Source organism: Equus przewalskii, chromosome 16 (genome assembly GCF_037783145.1).
Source record: "Equus przewalskii isolate Varuska chromosome 16, EquPr2, whole genome shotgun sequence".
Lineage (NCBI taxonomy): Eukaryota > Metazoa > Chordata > Mammalia > Perissodactyla > Equidae > Equus > Equus przewalskii.
In genome coordinates, this window is record NC_091846.1 from 28,010,233 (window position 1) to 28,028,304 (window position 18,072).

General features: G+C 37.4%; 1 protein-coding gene across 15 annotated transcripts in view; it reads right to left on the reverse strand.

Moving 5' to 3' along the window:
* The window catches only part of DGKH (diacylglycerol kinase eta), a 175,313-nt gene that overhangs the window by 14,514 nt on the left and 142,727 nt on the right, over window positions 1-18,072 (reverse strand). For 9 of the 15 annotated variants that reach the window (XM_070578387.1, XM_070578390.1, XM_070578391.1 and 6 more), the window contains 8 exons: window positions 17,354-17,464; window positions 17,117-17,213; window positions 9,700-9,807; window positions 7,793-7,906; window positions 7,409-7,543; window positions 6,056-6,219; window positions 2,529-2,634; window positions 1,117-1,209 (listed from right to left, as the gene is read on the reverse strand). In XM_070578387.1, coding sequence (XP_070434488.1) covers window positions 1,117-1,209; window positions 2,529-2,634; window positions 6,056-6,219; window positions 7,409-7,543; window positions 7,793-7,906; window positions 9,700-9,807; window positions 17,117-17,213; window positions 17,354-17,464 — 928 coding nt within the window. The remainder of the gene's footprint in view (window positions 1-1,116; window positions 1,210-2,528; window positions 2,635-6,055; window positions 6,220-7,408; window positions 7,544-7,792; window positions 7,907-9,699; window positions 9,808-17,116; window positions 17,214-17,353; window positions 17,465-18,072) is intronic. The other 6 variants (XM_070578389.1, XM_070578397.1, XM_070578392.1 and 3 more) reach the window with 1 other exon arrangement.

An 18,072-nucleotide genomic window follows, 5' to 3' on the forward strand; every position in this document is an offset into this window, starting at 1 on the left:
TGCGTTTTATCAAAAGAGATAACCAGTGTTTCTTCCTAAGCTTTTCTTCATGGCCATAGCAAACCACCTCTTGCCCCAAGGAAGCTGTATTTCAGTTTCCTCTGGAGGGGAGTGAGAGCAATGGACTTCATTCAGCCTTTAAGCTTCTCTTCTCAGAGTGAAGCATGCTCCAAGGGTGGTACTCTGCCGGACCCCAACCAAACAGAAATTCCAACCACAGTCACTTATGAGTTAGTTGGCTATGTGACACACCTCCATTTTCCAGCTGTGCCAGGTACTGTCACTCTTACTATTACTTTCATTTAGGTGTACATTTTCCAAAGCAAGAGATAGAAGTACAGTCAAGAGAAAGTTTTTAAGATCACCACCTATCAATTAATCAGAACTGTCACAAGGAAATAAAAAATAGCTAATGCGTTAGGCTTTCTATGCAGTTACAACAGCATGTGTGAATAACCTACAGTTGAACACTAGGTGGCGAAAAGACCCAATAAACTACAACATTTGCAAATGGTGAGGGAATAAAGCTAGGCTGACAAGCAAAAGACTCTGGGAAAACCAAACAGGACATCTGTGGACTTCTAGGAGTTATGCTTGAGGTCCACGGACTGTGGTCAGATTCAGACTTGGCCAAATCTTGATTTCCAGCACCAATCTGAGTTAATCTAATGATACGGCTAGTTCTTGAAACACTGAGTCTAAAAAAGTGTTGTCTTTTAAGCAAATCTAGAGAACCATACCAATCATATCTCAAATGTTAATTCTGGGAACAAAACCTATGATTTCCTCCACTTTGCTGTAATAACGAGCTAATGAGTAATGTCTACCACACTTTAAAAAGCTCAAGTCTCTCAAAGCTGACTGGGGCGGGCAGGATTGCACAGAAACACGATGGCATATGTGAGGGGGATCTCTACTCCTGTTAGCCTGAATCTTAACTCCCAGGTTCAGCCATATATTTTCTTGAAGGCAAAAGCTAGGTAAAAAGGAAGCTGTAAGGATGGAGGCCAGAAGCGTGCTTCTGCCCTAGAATCTGATGAATGCATGCTCCCGAATGAAGGTAAGGCCCATACATTTATCATCATTCTTAAGTTAGCAAGCATTTCTTTTCCTTACCAAAGGAACCCTGCCAACTAGTAAAGATTCTGTTTCATTATACAGTGCCTTCACATTGATGGCTATTTCAGTGGCAGTGTCTCTTGTAAGACTCTAGAAAAAAAACAAGATCATCAAGACAAGTAGTTCTGTATTAAATTGGGATTCAGTCATCAGCAAATACTTCAAATTTTATTCTTCTAATTTAAATTCACGTCACAAACACTTTTAAAATCTACCAAAATTCTATTATAATTGCAAAATTTCACACTCACATTTGTTAGCATGATTACCTCTTCTATCACAGAACCAAAAGAATGCACTGGCTATAGGAATACCCGCAGGACCACATCTCCTACATACAAACACATATATGCTGGCAACAACATTTACATATTCCCATAAAAAAGTTCGGTCAAAGAAAATTATGTCCTAAAGGGGTGCTATCTGATCATAATTAGTTCAATCCACTGACGTTCACTCTCAGAAGTTCCAACCAGATTGTTTTTCAGACTTCAATCTTGAGCACTAGCATTTATTTGTATATTTATTTAGTTAACTTCAGTTGAATAATTAAAAGAATAAAACAAGCCATCAGTTTTGTCTATAAGCCTTGTACCATGTATCACATTTCAAGAGAGTTATATTTTATCCATTCTATTACTAACTTCTACATCAAAAAATGTACAGAAGTTATAAAAATTTAACTTCTACATTAAAAAATTTACTAAATTTACCAATTTAGTGAAACAAAATGAAGTAAGAATAATTTTAGTGCACAACTTCAAAAATGAATGAACGTCTTTTATAAAACACACAATACCTATATCAAGGTGCAGGGGAGAAAGTAAAAGAAGAAATAAGGAGGAATGGTTGTAGTTAAAAGGAGAAGCAGCAGAAGGAAGATGGCAAGGTGACAAGCGATTGAAAGTGAAATAGAAAAAAATGAAGCAGGGCCAGCGCTGTGGCGGAGTGGTTAAGTTCGTGCGGTCTGCTTCAGCAGCCCCCTGTTTCACCAGTTTGGATCCTGGGCACTGACCTAGCACTGCTCATCAAGCCATGCTGAGGCGGCATCCCACATGCCACAACTAGAAGGACCTACAACTAGCATATATAACTATGTACTAGGGGGCTTTGGGGAGAAGAAGAAGAAGGAAAAAAAAAAAAAAGATTGGTACTAGATGTTAGCTCAAATGCCAATCTTCAAAAAAAGAAAAAAGAAAAAAATGAAGAGATTTAAGAGCAGGAATGGGGAAATGGCAGGAAAAGAAAAATAAAGAAAAATTTGGCCACAAATTTACCATAAGCTTCTGGCAGAGACTCATACAGACTATATAATGTTCTTTCAAAGGGTGCGGCACATTTTATAGTAACAAAACATATGTGTAACACCAAAAAATCTGGGGAATGAGAATTTACCATTCGCTCCTCACCTCTGGGAACCGTGGGTTGGCCTTATTCAGTGCGTGGGAGCATGCATTCACAGCGTGGGCCAGTTCTTGCTCCAAAAGACAGTGGATCGTGGCTGCATCACAAATCCTGAAAGTGAAAAGGAAAGAAATGAACGAAAAACTTTCTGAGTATTGTTGATTTTTCTGAAGTGTAGAAGTGGTAGAATAAAACAAGTAAAATAAAAGTCACTACGGGAAAATTTTTTCTTAAATCACTGCTCAATTATGAATGGCACCAGGTAGATTTACAAAATTCAAACCCCATTGCAACAAAGACCAGTAAAGCAAAAATCCTTATATAAAAAGTTAGGCTTAGAATCAGAGAGAAACATATTCAGTTGCTATTTGGAAGAAAAAATACAGTAACACTTCATTCTGCGGTATCATTGGAAAGTGAGAGAGGTCCCAAATGTAAAGAGTAGAAACTTATCTTTAATTCATTGAAATTTCAACCAGGAACAAACACAACAGATTAGCGCAAGAGCGTTATCATACTTATCATCTATAGGCTAAATGCCTTATATACATTATCTAATTTAATATTCACAATCTTAAAAGGCAGCCGTGATTAATTTTCTCCACTTTATAGGTGAATACATTGAGGCTCAGAGAGATTTAGTACGTACACAAAGCTAGTAAATGATAGAAACAGGATTTGAATTTATGTCTATCCAACTCCAAAGTCTGTTGTGCCACAGTCCTCTGGAATCTAAATCTTCAAGAATGGTTCTGGAAAAACAAAATCCTGGAGGGCACTAAGGCCAAAGAAAAGAAAGGAGAAAGATTTCTACCAATTGCTAGAAAATGATGTAAGGTTTACAGACAAGCAAGAAGGCAAGATGATTCAAACCCTTTTTGCTTCTGGTATCTTCAAAGAGAACGATCTTCAATCTGGAAAGGGTAGAACAAGAGAACAGGCAGAAGCCCTATTCAGTTTAATCAAGAGTAAAGGAAAGGAGTTTAACTCTTAAGGATCATATAGTTGATATCTAAGGGACACAGGAACTTGCAAATGTCATCTCAGCATTCTTACCAATAACCTTGAGAAATTATGAAGAATGGGTTATTTACCAACAGAACAGAGATGGGTAAATGTTATTCTAATTTTCAAAGAAAAAGAAAGAGATAAATCAACTTCAGATCAACATTTCCAACTGCCAACTGAACCTCCTCCTAGATATTTCTAACATAATTGAAATTCTTTAATCCAACATGGAATCCATCATTTTCTCTCTCAAAACCTGTTCTTCTCCTTGAATCTTACGGCTCCGTCAAAGGCACCAAAATTCACCTAGCCATTCACTAGAAACCATAGGGTCATCCTGTCTCCTAATTCATACCCATAAATCAATTTTAGATCCTATCTTAAATCTCTCTTCCCCTTTCCATCTCTATTGCCTCAATCCACTGTTTCCTATCAGGACCACTCCAACAGTGTTTACCTTGCCCTCATCCTGCTGTCCTCCAGACTGCTTCTAGAAACACCCTGATAAAGAACTGGCCCCTCCCGACCTCTCCATCCACATTCTCACACTCTCAAATACACCATGCCAATGTTTCAGTCACCCTAATTCCCTGAGATTTCCTGAAAGTACTATACACATACACTCCTTTGGGCCTTTGCCTAGGCTGGTTCCCATGCGTAGACTGCTTCTTCTTTTACTTTCCCTAAAGACTTGGCTGAGAGGCCACTTCCTCCAGGCTGCCCTCCCTCTGTGCCTCCTCTGTGTGTCCACAGAGCCCACTGTGTGACCTGTGACAGCACTTCAACTACACTTCTCCCTCCTACTACTTTGCCAGCAAATTCAGAAGAACGACTGCAATGCAGTCATCTTGGCATCCCCAGTGCCTAATATAAAGGCTCAAAATTATTTGGTAAATATTGAATGAATAAATTCTGAAAACTGATGAGTGAGACTGATTTTCATCTTTTGAAAAATTTTAAAAAACAGATGGGGAACCAAACTAAGTTGACCAAACGCAAGTCTGGCCAACTTTCACTTCCTTTTTTTTTTTGGATAAGGTTATTTGGTTGGTTGACAGGATGATAATATAGGAAATATTCTGGCTTCAAGAGAGTATATTCTGGTTTCACGAAAATGCTGTAGTTCTGTTCTTAATTTTTTGAGGAAATTCCATACTATTTTCCATAATATATTTATTAGCTTGATTGTGGTAACCATTTTACAATGTATACGTATATCAAATCATCACAAGTACACCTTAAAGATATATAATTTTTACTTGTCAATATACCTCAACAAAGCTGGGAAAAAAGAAAAAAAAAACCCTTATAAATTGGAGTCCATAGAAGTTGTTCATAGTACTATCTAAAAGAAATGTATTCTCCCTAAAACTAATATCTCTGTGGATAAGAAGCTGAGATGTACGATAATGCAGTTACGTGGATTTAGTTGACTAAATATTCATTTTCCCTTACCTTTCTTCTAAGTTACCCAGTATCTTGCACTTATCATACTTCATTCTAATTCTGAATGTTGGTCCCCAGCAGTAGGGAGCATAAATCTTTTCTCTTATATCTCTAACATCTAGTACATTCTAGGTACCTAACACATATTTAGAGAGGAGAATGAGGAATGGGAGAGGGGGAGCAGATGGTGAGGGGGCGGGAGGGGAAGGAGGAAGTTAGCCCCTAGTACCACTGAGCTTTGTCTGCCTTCTTTTCTTTTTCAACATTTTTATCAGTGACCAGATGAAGGTGTGGTAAGATAAAATAGCTACCATGCAGGGAACACTAAATGTGTCAGATAGGATGTGCTAATAAGCAGTCTACCTGGTGGTAAAGTGCTTTACTCAAGCAACCTTCACAGTGACCTCAGAGCGTAGCTCTTACTATCCTCATTTGGTAGATAAGATTTAGGTGAAGAGGAGATACGACACTTGTCTGTGGCCCCTCCTCCCCTCTGAAGCCTACTCCTGGTCATAGTGACTTTCATCTGTTTTACACTCATAGAACTTGTGTTTCTTATCTCCTCCATTTCTGTCTACTAAAATTAACTTGTATGGTCTTGCAATCTCTGTGATAAGTCTGTCAGAAACTAATTCTTGGACTCTTGCCACCCATCACCACCCTCCAAGCCTCCTTGGGAGCAGGGTTAATGTTTATATTTCTTTCTACATTCCATAAACATTTAATTAATAATTACAAGGCAGCATAGTGAACGGCATAGTGTAAAGATTATGTGTAAACTGAGGAAACAAACAATGAGGGAAAGAGTACTGTGTGGTATGGTAAGTAGGCAAGCTCTCCACTGTGTTTCAGGAAATCCAAGATCTGTTCTGTAGAGAACACAGGTGTGCAGATGCATGTGTTGGAGAGGATCTGATGAAGGAGAGCCATAATTGCTGAGGCATAAATAAGGCAGTAAATGGAGAGAGTAAAATTATCTCTTTTAGATATCGCAAACCGATGATGTATTAAAATTAAAAAAACAAAACTGGTCAACACCAGACTTCTCACAGCCCAAAAGCCAGCAGGACCACCATACCTGGTGATGAGCTCCTCCGCGGCCTGGGAGCAGAGCTGCATCTGCGACACCTCCTCTGTTGCCAAGTCAACGGCATGTTGGATGTACAAATGGGTTCGAAGAACTGGTTTACCAGCATCACACTTCTGTTTATCTTCCCAAGATTTCAGAGTGCTTTCAAAAGCCTATTTGACATCAATATTACAAGGAATTGTTACTTTAGAACTCTGAGGCCCAAATGTGTATTTAGATATTATATGAATGACTTTCAAATCACTATTGCTTTTTTCCTATTCTAACACCACATGAACTAAATCATAAGTACAAAAAAGATATTTTAACATTTTCCAGTGTATCACAACAAGTAAAAAGTAGTGTCATTGATGATGATGACTATATCACTGAAAAGTTAAAAAAAACAGCTTCAGGGGTCTGCCCCAGGGCCGAGTGGGTAAGTTCGTGCACTCTGCTTCAGCAGCCCAGGGTTTTGCCTGTTTGGATCCTGGGCGTGGACCTAGCACTGCTCATCAAGCCATGCTGAGGCAGCGTCCCACATAGCAAAACTAGAAGGACCTACAACTAGAATATACAACTATGTACTGCAGGGTTTGCGGAGAAAAAGACAAAAAAACACAGAAAGATTGGCAACGGATGTTAGCTCAGGTGTCAATCTTAAAAAAAGCAGATAGCTTCAATTTATGCTTCAATCTTTACTATTATATGTATAATACATAGGAGGAACATTGGCAGTCTTGTTTGTTATGCGTGTGACCTTAATTAAAAATACATATTCTGGAAAAGGCAAAACGATGGAGATAGTAAAAAGATCACTGGTTGCCAGGGGTTGGGGTAAGGGAGGGAGGGATAGAAACGTGGAGCACAAGGAATTTTTAGGGCAGGGAAACTATTCTCTGTGATACTGTAATGGTGGATACAAGTGATTATACATTTGTCAAAACACATAGAATGTATAACACAAACAGTAACATAAACTACAACTTTAGTTAGTTATAATGTATCAGTATTGACTCATCAACTGTAATAAATGTGCACATTAATGCAAGATGGTGAGGAGAACATTATAAGGAAATTTATGTGTTCACTGGAAAGGTGAGGAGGTATGTGGGAACAGAATTAGAATTCTCTGTATTCTCTGCTCACTTTTTCTTTAAACCTAAAAAAACTTAAAAATAAAGACTACTTATTTTTTTTAAAACTAAATAAATATTTGTTCATATTTAAAACCACAATGACTTAAATGTCAGATTTAAGAGTGAATTTAAATCTCTTTCCTTGGTTTCTATTTTTCATAAAAATTTGTGAGTTTTTTGGAAAGGCTTGATAAAAATCTGGAAAAATATTTTTGTTACATACCCTGTCCCTTGTTAGCATCTGAGCTCTGTTTTTGTGCACAATTTTGATAATCCCTGGAGGCTGAACCCATGCTTCACCATCCACCTGCACTGGGACTCCCTCATCACCAAATATAGTGATTTTCACTGTACGGCACTGAAACAAAACGAGTCATTTTAGAGTAGGAATCATCCTGAGAAATTGACACTCAATCTGCATTCAAGCTTGACTTTTAGTCCAATCTGTGGGATGGAATGCTATGCTTTTCCACTTAGGATGACATACTAACAACTGACATGACAAGAAAGTCTGTACTTTATGGACGAATATACACTGTAGGAGTCATTTGGAAAGGTGTCCCCAGTGGCCCAAGTAGTGAAGTCAGGTTTGATCTGAGAAACAAACCTGAGCTATTCGATGATGCTGCAGCTTAATAACCCTTGAAACAGCCATTTGCATGCTATCAAATATTGCAACGACTTCTAGGATCTTGTCATCAAATGATGGTGCAGCAAATATCTGAAAGGAAAAACTACATTATACTTTCACTAATAAAGTTGAGGCTCAAGTAAACCGGCACATCGAGCAATGTAAACTGCAATACACATATTTTTAAAAAAAATCTATAAAAATAGTAAGCAGAAAATTAAGTATATATTATTAGGAAGTGCTAGTCCATGGACAAAATAATCACTGTGGATAGCTTAAAATAAATAAACATAATAAAAAAGGTTTTAAAACCCACGTGGATATAACATTCATGCCCCTCATAAAGCACTCTTAGGATTAGTGAACTATTATATTTCCAAAGAATTCATCTCGGTATAAAATGTATTAAATGTCTGTGCATACAGAACTTAGACGTCTTGATAAAATGATGTGTATAATCTCAGGAAATGTGAAAAATTCGAAAGATCACATGGATTTCATAAGGTTAAGGCTAATGGAGATGCAACTTCTGCTCCAGTTCACCTGGTATGTTGTACGGGGAATCTTTCAAGGTGTAACAAGCAGTATGTATATGTGCTTTACATCTTAACGTAACAACTTTTTAGAGCATTTGAGAATATGGAAATAGAAACCTCAAAGGATAAAAATCACATAGGCTTACTTTGCTTCGACACTAAATGCATTTTCACAAAATTAATTTAATCCAAAATTTTAAATTTCAGCTGTATTGTCTCTTTTACCATATCATAAATAATCATGCCTCTGAAAAAATTATTCAGTATAAAGTAGTATCCTAATTAAAACCTTCACTGAAAATATCAGGACACAAACTTGCACACACTGATGATTTCTTATCATTTCTGTGATCAGACTGCCTAGTTTGAAATGTTGTCTCTGCTACTTACTGTGTAAACTTTGAGTCAGTTTCTTCATTGGTAAAATTTAGATAAAAACTGTGGGTATTAAATTACGAATGTGAAGATCTCAGAACACTGTCTAACTACCCGGTAGGTATTCAAGAGACGTTAGCTTTATTTATCTTAATCTCACTGATGTCTTCCCCTGAAAATATTTAAGAGTAGTGATAGGCTGACAAAAAACTGACTGCTAATGTAAGTTTTTAAACTCTAATAGGATTGGATATATTCATATCACGAAAATTACAAATACTTTCCAATTTATTCTATACTTTAATCCTTGCCTGCTCATTTAAGAGCCCTGAGAAAATGGGCCAGTGGGAACCATCCTTTCAAAAGCCTCAAGTCAAAGGGCCTGTCAATGTATGTGACTCTTCAAATAAAGATCACAATAACACTTCTCATTTTTATCGTTAGATTTACTTTAATAATTGTGTTCTCTTTTGTATTTTATTATTTTTAGAACAACTACATTGGTTAGGTTGTGTGTTTTTTTTAATATAGGAAAGGATACAAAGAAAATAGCAATAGACAAACTTTAATGGCCGAATGAGCCCTTTTGACATTTCTAAAAATAAAAATAATACACACATAAATTTAGAAAATTAAAAGCACAGAAAGGTATTTTGGTAGGCCCCCTCCCTGCCCCCAAAATGTCCACATGCTCATCCCAGGAGCCTGTGAATGTTCCCTTACAGGGCAAGAGACTTTACAGATATGATTAAATTAGGGACCGTGAGATGGGGAGATTATCCTGGATGACCAGGTGGGCCCAATGTAATCACAAAGGTCATCAAAAGTGGAAGAGGGAGGCAGAAGAGATCAGAGTGATGCAACATGAGAAGGACTCAACCTGCCTTTGTTGGCTTTGAAGACGGTGGAAGGGCCATGAGCCCAGAAATGTGGGCAGCCTCTAGAAGCTGGAAAGGGCAAGGAAATACTTACATCGTCCTCTTTAGTTCCACCCCAAAAGTTAGTGCCTCCGGCATAGCTGGGAATGTTCAACACTGCTATTCCTTGCAGGCTGGGGAGAGGAATATACTGCCCATCACACTGTAAGGTCAAAAGCTTAGAGGTTAGATAAGAAGAGCAAAACCACTAGTGTGAAGACACTAGAACACCAAAGACAAAGGACGGTGGAGGAAAGTGTGTTGGTAATGCTTGCTCTCCTATAAATATATTCCTACACATTACCTTTACCTAATTTTTTTTTTTCATTTAAAAAGTACAGAGCCAGACCCAATGGCCTAGTGGTTAAATTTGGCATGCTCTGCTTTGACAGCCTGGGTTCGGTTCCTGGGTATGGACCTACACCACTCATCTGTCAGTGGCCATGGTGTGGTGGCAGCTCACAAACAAAAAGAGGAAGATTGGCAGTGAATGTTAGCTCAGGGAGAATCTTCCTCAGCAAAAAAAAAAAAAAAAAATTTAAAAAGTATAAACAACTATAGCAGAAGTTATTACAGAAGATCAAATTTTTAAAAATGTTTTATCTCTTTTTTCCTCCAAGATCAAGCAGTACCTTCCTTGAGTCCTTTTTAGATCACTTATGATATTCTCATTTGTATTATAGCCATCTTTGTACTTATTTTAAGCATCCTTTATAAAGGAGCCTCTGTGAGGGTGACTCTGGGTCCTGACCACCTCATCTAGTGCCTCTCACAAGTCCTGGAACTTCGCCTGTGTCTGTAACCAACTGGGGGACCGGCTAAACTCAAAACCAAGTTCTTTAAGAAGAAAACATGCATGTCAGGAAGCACTCCATGCCTTCTAATTAATCACTTAAATACCAATTTAATTACCACATAAATTAAAAAAGAAATCCCATGGTTGGTGAAGTAATTGTATTTGCCACGGGAATAAATTCTTACTGAGTAGAAGGTTTAAGCCTTCATTTTAAGTGAAGAGCTTGCAGATGTCATACTTAAAACAGATGTTATATTTTCATTAAATAATTCTCAAATCAAAAAATAATTAACATAACTTTAGAAAAATTGCATTTTAATGCCCAATCAAAATTATCTTCAACATTTAGAACAAATGAGAAGCCAGTTTGGATTCATTTTTCAATCATTTTAAATAACTGAGGATAATTTATACTTGGTTTACCCCCATAGGCATCTTTTACAATTCCTTTCTTTTCCTTTTCGTGAAAACACATTCAAAGATGCAGGCTGTATCCAGCACCTAGGGCCGTTCCTGGCACCTAGCTGCTGCTCCATGAGTGTTCATTCAATGAATGAACATTAAGTATTTAGTAGAAAAATAAACTTTTTCTGAACCCAATAAATTGAACAGATATCTCTGTGTGCTTTATCATAAGCTGTTTCAAATCATATGACTAACTTTAAGGAAACAGAAAAATGCTATCTCTGTAAATATAAAAGAAGTATTTAAAAACCAATTCAGAGCAGTCTTAAAGATTTTATAAAGAGAAACACTACTTGCAAACATACTATGAAAAATGGTCAACATTTTCAGAAGGAAGTTCCATGTCTGTTGCTGAATTTAACATATACACATGAAGCAAAACACCCAGAGTTAGGTGCTTAATATCCATTTCATAGAGTCTCCTAGGAAAAATGTAAGAAGCAGAGATTCAATATATTAAGGTCACCTGACTCAACAATTTCTCTTATAATCAGGAAAAACTTGAGAAGTGCTACATTCTTTTATAATCTTCTCTGTCTTTCCACATTTCCACTTGTGGTTCATGATGTGGCCAAATGCTGGAGAATTGCCGTTATACTTTTTTTCTGATTAGTATCAGCTTTCTTCCCCTTTCACTGGGCAGTGCGGTCCAGTGGATCTGTTTTGAATTCTGTCACTTATTCTTTGTGTGAGTCCCTTAAACTTTCAGAGCTTCATTTTGCTCACCTGTAAAATGGGCTAATAATGCCTAGTCCATAGTGTGGCCAATAAGGAAGGGATAGGAAAGCACCTAAAACACGTAGTAGGATGCCAGCAAATTTCTTTCTTCAGTCATAATTACAAATTAATGTTTTACGGTGAAAAAACACTGAAGTTGAAATTTTGGCTCCTCCAGGTATTAACTGTTTGATCGTGGGCAGGTGACTTTACTCCTCCAAACTGAATAATAATACCTGCCTCATAAAGCATGATAACAATTACCTCACAAACTTTAAGAATTAAAGGCAATATGTAGAAAGCATTCAGTAAACTTTATTATAAGGTGATTTAAAAAGTAGTTATACCCAGTTATTAAAGTAAATGAAACAAAGACAGAAATTACTATTATACAATAAACTAAATTTAGAGTCTTAGAAAGGGTATAAACAGATTATGAAAATATCCATTATCTGCTTATGAGAATATTTAGAATAAAAGAATGTGAATTAACTATTTGTTCTTTATTATGTATTTCATTATAGACGACAGATAAACATTGTTTTTTAAAAGTTGTTTTTACTTCATGTATCTTAGTACTTAAAGGACTCAAAATAGCATATAATCATTATTTCACTTAAAAAATAAAACACACTACTTGACATGTGTAAATTAGGTATATTATGAGCAAAAAAGTCACACTTCTTAAGAAAAGAGCTTGAAATGTTAATGAAATTTTTATACTCATAGATCAAAGGTGTTTCTACTCTAAAAGTAGCAAAATTTGATGTTATGATGTCAATCTTAATTTCTGGCATTCCCATGATTATAAAGAGGATTATAAATGTCACTCAATGGTTCTGAAACCTGGGTACACATCAGATTCACAGTTGACGTGGCTTGAGAAACCGTTTATATCTGTATAGTTCTTTTCAATTTCCACTGTGATTTCTTATGCATTGACTCACTGAACTATGATCTTGCATGAAAGCATTACTTATCCACTTCGCAGATGGGGAAACTAAGGTCAAAGTCTTTGTTCCGCACCAATTCAAAGTCAAGACATGAACTCAGATTGTCTTTCTTCTATACAATACAACAGGGAAAGGAAACTTCTCTGAGAAAAAGTTGAGTTTTTTTGCCAAGTACTGGCACTGTCTTTCAAGGGATCTTTCTGGGCAGTGTCCCAAGTCTTGGGTCTCTCTTTTCCACCTTTATCCCAAGTGATCCAGCATCAGGGAAATGAAGTTTTAGACAATGGGCCTTCCATAGTCCTCAGGAGTAGCAGGTGATTTGTTTGTTTTTAACTATGATAAAGAATTCTCTACTTTTTCTACTTTACCTTTTTATATATATTAACATGTTTTCATTTATCTTGTTTTACTGATTTTATTTCCCTTTTTATCATTTGACATAAACTTCTATATCAAGGTCTCTTAACCTAAAGTTCAGAAACCAGCGGTCTATGTGTAGATTCAAGAATCTGTTAACTCTCATGCCAGTCTGTATCTCTTCTGTCCACTAACCTCTGAAATTTAGCATTGTATCCAATCGTAAACGTAGGTAACAAAGCACATTTTGACAATACCTATGACTTCATTACCAACAGAAAAACAGACATTTTTGTGTTACATTACATTAGATGTTTCAGGCATCTTGCAATATCATTTATGTTCATCATTACATCAAAATTTTTGATATTTACTATATATGCCATTAGATTTTTGTTATTTTATGTGGCACTAAAGAAACACATATAGCACTCTATAACAATTAAAAAATATTTAGTTGGGAGAGTGACGACACCAAGATGGCCACGTAGGTTGTTCCTGATTTCACTCCCTCCCCTCATAAGAACAACTATTCAAGAACAAGACATCTGAGAGAATCCTAGAACCCAGGGGTGAGGCTGAAGCTCCCACCCTGCAACACAGAGACCAAGACAGACGCACTAGAAGGCTAAGAGAAGTGGCTACACAGTGACGGCATTGCCCCTCCCCCAGGCCAGCACAGCACCACGTGCAGAGAAGTGTCCCCTGAGCTTCCGGTGCCTCTAGTGGGAAAAGAGAACCCAGAGGGTAAAACCAACATGCCCCCAGCATTGTGGGTCACTTTGTGGGAGTCCCAACTCTGATCTTGCTCCATTACACTACCAGGCCAGCCCCACACTAAACTTCTTTAAGATGATTATTCTGAATTTTTGTCTGACAGTTCATAAATCTCCATTTCTTTAAGATCAGTTATTAGAGCTTTATTAGTTTCATTTGGTGTTACATTTACTCAGTCGTTCATGATCCTTTATTCCCTGCATTGGTATTCTGCATTTGAGTAATCAAGTTCCTCTTCCAGACTTTACTGGTTTGCTTTGGCAGAGACACATCTTCACGAGACAGCTCAATTTGTGTTTCTAGGCATGTCTACTGGTAATGTCCTTGGGCAGGTGGCTACTGTTATGGTGTATTTGGGGGCAAGGCAATTGTTCAAGCTCTGAGGTCAGGGATGCAGGGGTGTGCCACTGGCTGAGAACAGTTGGATAGGACTACTGGCTTGGTTCCCTACCCAAGTGAGGCTGTAGAATGGCCTCTGTGGTTGCCTGGATTCTCTGGTCAGGGTTGCTAGATGGTTGGGGAACACTCTACCCCCAGCACTGGCTTTGCTCTGGAGGCATCAGTTCTGCCAGCCCACCTCTTGGCTGGAGTGTTGCTAAGCTACACAGCTTCCAGGTGTTCCCACCAGCCCCTCTGGTCAGATGTGGCTGGGAGACACTCTTCACAGCAGGTGGGGCTGTGACTCAGCTCCTTACCTGGGTGTGTGGAAACCAGACCCTAGGGCTGGCAATAAATGAACTGAAGAATTCAAGAGAAAGTTTCAAAAGCAGATGACTAGACCAAGTAGAAGAATCAGTGATGTAGAGAATAGGACATTAGCAATCATCAAATCAGAGAAGCAAAAAGAAAAAATAAAAGAAGAGTGAAGAAGGCCTATGAGACTTGTGTGACACAATGAAAAGCAACAATATTCACATTACAGGCATTGCAGAAGGAAAAAAGAAAGGGACAGAAGGTATATTTAAAGCAATAATGGCTGAAAACTTCCCAAAACTGGGGAAAGAAATGGACATCCAGATCCATGAGACCCAAAAGACCCAAAATAGGCTGAAACCAAATACAGCAACACCAAGACATATTACAATTAAACTGTCAAAAGTCAAAGACAAAGACTGCAGCATGAGAAAAGAGAGAAGTTACATACAAGGGAACCCCCATAAGACTACGGGTAGATTTCTCGACAGAAACATTTCAGGCCAGAAGAGAATAGGATGACATATTCAAAATACTGCAAGAAAAAAACTGTCAACATACAATAATATACGGGATGCAGCAAAAGCAGTTCTAAGAGGGAATTTCATAGCAATAAACGTCAATATCAAGAAGGAAGAAAGGTCCCAGATAAACAACCTAAATCTATGCCTTAAGGAACTAGAAAAAAAAAAGAACAAATTGAGCCCCAAGTTAGAAGAAGAAAGAAACTAATAAAGATTAGAGCAGAGATAAATGAAATAGAGAATAGAAAAATAGAAAATATTAACCAAGCTAAGAGGCAGTTTTTCAAAAAGATAAAATTGATAAACCCTTAGATAGACTAACCAAGGCGTCCATGGTTTCACCAGAATGCCAAAGGAAATGCCATAGCTCAAAAAGGGTTAAGAACTGCTGTTAAATGGAGAGTAAGAAGTAGCTATGTATTTAAGATAGTCTTGTTCAGAATTTGGACTACCCATAGAAAAGGCTAGAAAGACTATTTCTGAAGAGCTCAACACTCTTCTAGGAACAAACACAATCCAGCCATTTTGATTCCAGATAGTTCCCTAAATCTTAAAGATGGCCAGCTATGGGGCTTGATCTCAGTACTTACCAAATTATGGTAAAATGATAATTTGCCTGTCTGTTTCCCCCTCGAGACAGGTCTAGGTATTGCGTAACACATGAGTTTACAAAGATGAATACAATTTCCTACCTGTCCTTAAGAGGAGTATGGCCCACTGGGGCAAGGTGACATAGACAGAAAAATAAATGATTACTATACAATACATCAGCGAGAAGCCAAGTTGACCTGGGGATGGGGCTGTCAAAGACAGTGTTAACGAGGTGTGAACTTCCCTGATTTTGCATCTTTTCAGCCAGTAACACTGATCTTAATTTTATAAGCAATGATAAATCAAACCAGCTGATCATGTAGTTGTGTTCTAGAGAGGAACGTATAAGAGGCTTACTTTTACTAGGACATTTAGTTGATAATGAATGAGCCAGGCACCTCTTTAGTCCACATTCCAGTGTTAAGATAACACCTAAAACAATAATGCTCAGTTTAATTCATTGATCTTTGGACTTAAGATTTGAACACTTTTCTGTATGTAGGATATACCTTAATTAAAAATGTCTGGTTATAAAAAGATACAAGATAGGAAAAACACAGCCAGCCCTGGTGGTCGAGTGGTTAAGATTCAGCACTCTCGCACCGCAGCCCAGGTTCATTTCTAGTGAGAGAACCACACCGCCCATCTACCAGTTGTCATACTGGGGTGGCTGCGTGTTGCTGGGATGCTGAAAGCTAGGCCACAAGTATTTCAAATACCAGCAAGGTCACTCATAGTGGACAGGTTTCAGCAGAGCTTCCAGACTAAGACAGACTAGCAAGAAGGACCTGGCCACCCACCTCCAAAAACACTGGCCATGAAACCCTATGAATAGCAATGGATTGTCTGATATAGCACCAGAAGGTGAAAGGATGGCACAAAAGGATCCAGCAGGGTTCCGCTCCACTGTTCAGAGGGTCACTAGGAGTTGATCAACTGGACAGGACTAACAACAAAGGAAAGACATGCCTATGAGCATAAACAGTGAGCCCTGAACCAAGGGTGAAAGACAATGAAATTCACAGAAATTAGTAGACTTTTCAGAGCCATGACCCCAAACTTCTTTTTTTCTGTTATTGGAGATTAAATCAATTTTGCTGTCCTTAATTTCTTACTTAAATTAGTAAAAAATACTAACAAATTTAAAAGATCAAAATCTCTTTTGCTTTTACTAATTTGTTGTTAGAAATAATTGGAACAAAAAATACACTTAAATTAAAAGATTCTATTTACTATGAATGCTATTTATAGGGTAAAACTTTAAGCATTATAGAATTGGGTCAGAATTTGGAAATGTAAATGAGAAAGTCTGTTAAAAATCCTATTCTATAAATGTACTCCACGGCTCCACCTTTTCATGGGGCACCATGACTCTGCAGCAGAATCCATATCTCAGGAGCTAATGATAATGATAACTATGTGTGTCACTCATTTCCAGTGTCTATACCTCCTTTATAATAAAGTTGATAATCACTTTCATTTTTTCCCTTGAGTGTTTAATCACTAATAAAGAGAAATTGAGACCAAATTAGCTCCACAAATGAAATTGTTTTTCTAAGTAAGATGATCCAAAACGTATTTACTTCAAGAGGAACTTACTTCAAGTTGAACCCTCTGTTCTAAATTCTTGTACGATCTCTGTAATAACTCCCGGGTTCCAAGGACACCATACCACATCAAGTTTTTAGTTCGGCTCCTGAAAATAAACGTTGGCAGGCAATTTCAGTAACTATTATTTATTTACTCTTGAAAGGCAGAGTAAGCAAAAGAGATAATAAATGAAATTAAAGTAAAATTGCCTTCACGTAATAACATTATTACTATTACCAAAATTACCTGCATTTTTCAGGGTGCTCTTCTCTCTTATTATTAAATTCTAACGAAATTTTCGCATCTAATCCAATCCCAAAGTAATTGTTCATGACACATTTTTCTGAATATCCATCTCTATGATAACAAGGAGAAGTACATAAAAGTCAATTCCAGGTTAATATATAATAATTACAATTTGTACACAAAATAGCACTTCACACCATTTAAGCTTCTATTCCTTACAAAAGAGAGTAAAGCTTAGCAGAAATCACTTCTTATTCATACCCCATGTGCACAATCCTAGTCCATATGTATAATTTTGGCACAAGTGACATAAAGGGATGGTGGGCAAGGCAAAGTGGAGAGAGAGTCACAGTAATACTTTTCTAATAATTGTAACAAAATCTTAGTTCTTCTCTCTCCTACCTAAGCCCCTCACTACACAGATGTGCGGAGGGGCTTGCAGTCAGGTACTAACAATGCTCTCCTTTTTTTGATTGTTAGAAAGTCTCCTCCATTTCTACTCTAATCAATAGACAAATATGGATTCAGCAAACAACTACTAGATCAAATCCATTCTTCTAGGTGCTTTGGAAAGTACAAAGTTGAAAATACAGTCCTGTCCTTGAGGCCTGTCCTTAGAGAAATGAGATACAACAAAAGCAAAATTGAACACGGAAGAAAAAGGAAGTTTATCTTGAACCGTCAAAATTATTTTAGGAGTTTTAAAAAGGTAAGAGATC